Source organism: Ascaphus truei, chromosome 16 (assembly GCF_040206685.1).
Source record: "Ascaphus truei isolate aAscTru1 chromosome 16, aAscTru1.hap1, whole genome shotgun sequence".
Lineage (NCBI taxonomy): Eukaryota > Metazoa > Chordata > Amphibia > Anura > Ascaphidae > Ascaphus > Ascaphus truei.
This window is the reverse complement of record NC_134498.1, coordinates 32050744-32056743: the sequence shown is the minus strand read 5'-3', so window position 1 is coordinate 32056743 and position 6000 is coordinate 32050744. Positions and strand designations below refer to the sequence as shown.

Here is a 6000-nt window from a genome sequence, read left to right as displayed (position 1 = left end):
GTTCCACCAATCCACTGTCAGACATATAGTCTACAAATGTAGAAAGTTCAAGATTACAGTCACTCTACCAAGGAGTGGTCGTCCTACCGAAATCTCTCCAAGAACAAACTGGAAAATCATCCAGGAAGTCACAAGGAGTAATATCCAAGGATCTGTAGGCCACTCTTGTCTTGGCCAATGTAAGTGTTCATGACTCAACTATAAGAAACAACTGAATAAGAATGGTGCTCATGGAAGGATATAGTCAGGAGGAAACCACAGCTCTCTAATAAGAACATTGCTGCCCGTCTGAAGTTCGCCAAAGAGCACATAGACTTCTGTAACAATGTTCTCTAGACAGACGAGTCAAAGGTGGAACTTTTTGGCCTCAATGAGGAATGTTATGTTTGGCGCAAACCAAAACTATGTTAGAACAGAAGAACCTCATCCCAACCGTCAAGCATGGTGGCGGGAGTGTGATGGTTTTGGGCTGCTTTGCTGCATCAGGACATGGACGGCTTGTCCTCTTTGACACAACCATGAATTCTGCGTTGTATCAGAAAATTCTAGAGGAGAATGTCAGGCCTTCCGTCCATGAGCTGAATCTGAACCGAAAGTGGGTCATGCAGCAAGACAATGATCCTAAACATATAAGAAGATCTCCAAAAGAATGGCAGCAGAAGAAGAAATTCCGCGTTTTAGAATGGCCTAGTCAAAGTACGGACCTAAACCCTATTGAAATGTTGTGGCAGGAGCTGAAGCGAGCTGTCCATGATTAAACATTCAATATCCGTGTGAAAAAGTAGGTGACCCTTTAGATTCTTGACCTGATGGCGCCCCCTTGAGCAGCAATGACTTCAACTAAGCGTTTCCTGTAACTGCTGGTCAGTCTCTCACATCGATTGAGGTTTTTTGGCCCATTCCTCCTTACAAAACTGCTTCAAGTCCGTGATATTTGAGGGCTTCCTTGCCCCCATGTTCTTCCCATCATTCCTAATCAACCCCCATGTTCTTCCCATCATTCATAATCATCCCCCATGTTCTTTCCATCATTCCTAATCATTCCCCGTGTTCTTCCCATCATTCCTAATCATCCCCCGTGTTCTTCCCATTATTCCTAATCATTCCCCGTGTTCTTCCCATCATTCCTAATCATTCCCCGTGTTCTTCCCATCATTCCTAATCATCCCCCATGTTCTTCCCATCATTCCTAATCATCCCCCATGTTCTTCCCATCATTCCTAATCATCCCCCATGTTCTTCCCATCATTCCTAATCATCCCTCATGTTCTTCCCATCATTCCTAATCATCCCCCATGTTCTTCCCATCATTCCTAATCATCCCCCATGTTCTTCCCATCATTCCTAATCATCCCCCATGATTTTCCCCAAGGAAGCCCTCAAATATCACGGACTTGAAGCAGTTTTGTAAGGAGGAATGGGCCAAAATTCCTCAAAACGCAATGTGAGAGACTGACCAGCAGTTACAGGAAACGCTTAGTTAAAGTCATTGCTGCTCAAGGGGGCGCCATCAGGTACTGAATCTAAAGGTTCACATACTTTTTCACACACGGATATTGAATGTTTAATCATTTGTGGATAAATAAATGTTGAAAAAGTATCATGTTTTTGTGTCATTTGTTTGATCACGTTATCTTTATGTATTATAAGTACTTCGATTAATATCTAACAACATTTTAGGTGTGAAATAGGTGAAAACGTAAGTGGTTCACAAACTTTTTCTTGCCACTGTATGTACGTACGTACATACATATATATACACATATATATATATATATATATATATATATATATATATATATATATATATATATAAACCATAATACTGAGTTAAGTTATGGTGAGTAAAAAAAGTGACAAAAACCCTCCACAGGAAAGCAAATATGCAAATATAGCTGTATGCTCATCTGCATGTCTTAGGCAGGTCTGCAACCCCGCCTTTCCCCATTATCACCCAGCATACAGCACTTCCACTGCAGCAAGGGATTCTGGGAAATGACATGCAAATGAGCACACAGTGTCACTTTTTGCCTCAATAACCATTTTTAACATGGTTCCCTATAGGCTTAAGCTTGCTGCATGGTCACAGCTTCGAGCACAGCCAGGGTTAAGGTGCATACCCTGTTAAAAATGGTTATTGAGGCAAAAAGTGACACTGTGTGCTCATTTGCATGTCATTTCCCAGAATCCCTTGCTGCAGTGGAAGTGCTGTATGCTGGGTGATAATGGGGAAAGGCGGGGTTGCAGACCTGCCTAAGACATGCAGATGAGCATACAGTTGTATTTGCATATATATATATATATATATATATATATATACATATATATATATATATATACATACACACGCGCACACACACACGCACATGTATACACATACACACACACCTACATATACACGATAATCTGTATATAAATCTATATATGAAACAAATATTACACACATATATATGCATGTTTTTTTCAATTAGAATTCACGCTCTACATGTAACGCCTTCATTGCCACAGTGACAAGCAAAGCACTGCTCTCGGTGGTTATATTGTGCCCAGCGCTGTATTATATGGCTCCGCATGTCATTACTACACATCGCTCCGCGGGTATATCATATCGCTCTGCAATGCATAGCGCAGAAACGGCAGCTTACAGAATATTTCCCTTTCCATGAAACAAACAACATTTTAAAGCAAATCCAATATATTTTGCCGAGTGTTACGTTACTGCAGAATGAAGGTGTCCCTTCAATTCACAGGCAGTGCAGTAATACACTTACTCACACCTCTAGTGCATCTGGATAAGAGAGATCAGCCGTTCAGGGGTTAAAATCCCCAATGTGCAAAAAAAAAAAAAAAAACACACATTTTCTTGAAAATATACGATTTTGATTCCTATCGTAAGATTTTAACCCATTAGCTGCTACGGTTGCATCTGGCAGCAAAGAGGTTAAAATAATTTAGTTTTCTTTGGCTTAATCCTGAGTATTCATAACAAAGTAACATCTTATTCTGCGTCCATTTTAGGAACCCGATTTTTTTTTTGTTGCATTTTTTATTTTTTAACAAATCCCTTTTTTTTCCTAAAAAAAATAAAATACAAAATGTTTTCAACCAGTTTGATAAAATCTTGGATCCAGTTTTAACGCTAAAATCTCCTGTTCACATGTACACCGTATCTGAAGAAACTGATTCTTAGAAAGAGGGGTGATGGTGTAGTAATTAAGTAACAAAAGTAGCATTTTTGTACAAATAGCAGAGGCATTTTCATTCGGGGTCTGGTAATATCCATATATGAAGGTATTTGGCAATAGGAGCATTTATAGGAAACGGTTATATGGAGCAACAGAAGGGGTTGTAGAAAGAGATTATGTGTAGCAATAGGAGTTATAGGGAGAGGTAATATGGAGCAATAGGAGGAGTTATAAGGAGAGGTTACATGGAGCAATAGGAGGTACTATAGGGAGAGGTTATATGGAGCAATAGGAGGAGTTATAAGGAGTGGTAGTTATACAGAGCTTTAGAAATTAGGTAACATACTGTACACAATGGGATATATCAAATTATCCATCTCCTCTTTATTTGGGGTCAAAAACAGACCCTAGAAAAATTATGTTGCTACTCTTCACAAAAAATTGAGGGGGGCTTACGATTTTTTTCTTAAAATCGGACAGTTGATTTTTTAGTAACCAACTTTAAATGCTCACTGTAGTGTATCTTTAAATAAGAATGATTTAGGGGGGTGGGGGTTCTTTTTCTTTCCAGGAGGGTCAAAGTTGTAAATTGTGGATTACAGAACCTAAAATCTACGCTTGCATTGTCCCATATAAAAATGAGTTCTGTTATAAGGCACTTATACATCCTCCACCATAGGAGGATAGAAAAGCGTGCAAGGAGTCGTCCCTTTGGGATTCAGCCACATGATCATAAACCGTCCAACATCATCTGCGGGAAGACATTAGTGGAGACGCCTGAAGAGGTTAAAGCTTCACTTCAGCAGCCAGGGGGTAAAACACCTACATTGCACGGTCCCCTTCGTAACTCCGCTGCTGTTGCAATCCCACCTTGCCCACCACCTGGAAGAGGGCCCTGCTGTGGGAGTTTCTCGCTGGACAATATTCTTCTCAGGTGACGTGGAAGGTCTTGATTAGAAGCTTCACGTTGCGAACAAAAACTCACCTACTGCTAATTGTAAAACCGTATCTTAGGGTTACGACATTAAGAATTTGAGTCAAACTCTTACTGTGGAGGAGGTGGTCTTGGTCACAGCTACAGAGGGAGCTGGAGGTAAAATCTCACCTCTGCCACCACATCGGAGAGGTATCTCTGTAGCATGAGGTGCACTCAAACTCTCCGGAATGGAGAGCAGCGCTCATGTTGCATGTACTGTTCTGTAGGCAAAATCCCATAGCGCCCACCATTATCCAGACGAGGTTTTCTCCGGAGCATGTGACCCTCTAAAATTCTGCAAAGTAAATCCAATGACGGGGAGGTAGAAGTCTTGTTTGGGAGTTTCCAGTTGCAAAGTGAGCCTCGGTATACACGGTTTTACAGGCAAAATTCCACCGCTCCCACCATCATCTGGATGTTTCCTTCAGGAGATATATCTGGAAATCTCTGTAGGCTAGAACAGATGGGTGACAGGCAAACGTCTGGATTAGGAGTTTCCTGTTCCAAAGTAAGACCATACCCACCACCATGTGGCAGATGTTTCTACTGAGGATATGACACTCTAAAACTTAGAGTGGATCTACAGCAGGTGAGGCAGAGGTCTCAAATAGGAGTTGCAAAGTGAGCCTCAGCATACACTGTGCAGCAAGCACAAACCCACAGCAACCTCCATCGTCTGTAAAATATGGTCCACTGAATAACTTCGTGGACTCGCTTACGTCTCAGCAACAAATTAAAATGTGTGTTTAAATACAAATCTAAAGTGAGGGATTCCTCAAGAACACTTATTTGGTTGCGCTACGGCTACAGACTCTCCCGAAGACACCTGAGCTGCTCCTCCCCCAGTCGGATCTTGTCCTCCAGCTCCCGCTGCTCTACGATTAGAGCCGACGTCATCTTGACATAGTGGTGGTAATCCTGTAGCTGCTCCTCTGTCAGGTAACGGGACACGGTCTCCAGCACCATCCTCTCTCTCCGGTCCACGTGAGCTCTCAGTTCCCTGGCATCTTCCAGCTGGTCACTCAGCTGCTTCTTCTTCTCCAGCAGAGTCAACTGTGGGGAGGAGGGGAGAGAAGGGTGTCAGGAGATGGACACACACAGGAGACTGCGAGTCAATACAATCTGATGACTTTAGACCCACTGCTGAATATGTTATAATGCCGAGAGCTTTTAGTTTAAGTACAGTATGTACAGTATGCATTAGTAAGACCACACCTTGAACATGGAGTACAATTTTGGGCACCACTCCTTAGAAAATACATTATGGAACTAGAAAAAGTGCAGCGAAGAGCCACCAAATTACTAAAGGGGGTGGACAATCTAACTTATGAGGAGAGGCTAGCTAAATTAGATTTGATTACATTAGATAAGAGGCGTCTAAGAGGGGATATGATAACTATATACAAATATATTCAGGGACAGAACAAGGAGATTTCAACAGAACTATTCATCCCACGGGCAGTACAAAGGTCTCGGGGGCATCCCTTAAGGTTGGAGGAAAGGAGATTTCACCAGCAACAAAGGAAAGGGTTCTTTACAGTAAGGGCAGTTACAATGTGGAATTCATTGCCCATGGAGACTGTGATGGCAGATACAATACATTTGTTCAAAAAAAGGTTGAACATCTTTTTAGAAAGGAAAGGTATACAGGGATATACCAAATAAGTATACATGGGAAGGTTGTTGATCCAGGGAGTAATCTGATTGCCAGTATTTGGAGTCAGGAAGGAATTTATTTCCCCCCTTATGAGATATCATTGGAAGATATGGCACTGGGGGTTTTGTGTTTGCCTTCCTCTGGATCAATAAGTAAGTATAGATATAGGATAAAGTATCTGT

General features: G+C 41.6%; 1 protein-coding gene across 5 annotated transcripts in view; it reads right to left on the bottom strand.

Annotated features, from left to right (window-relative positions):
* Positions 1-2382: 2382 nt before the first annotated feature.
* SHROOM4 (shroom family member 4) overlaps positions 2383-6000 on the bottom strand; it is a 78701-nt gene continuing 75083 nt past the window's right edge. For all 5 annotated transcript variants that reach the window (XM_075572986.1, XM_075572987.1, XM_075572988.1 and 2 more), the window contains one exon: positions 2383-5214. In XM_075572986.1, coding sequence (XP_075429101.1) covers positions 4966-5214 — 249 coding nt within the window. In that variant the 3' untranslated portion in view covers positions 2383-4965. The remainder of the gene's footprint in view (positions 5215-6000) is intronic.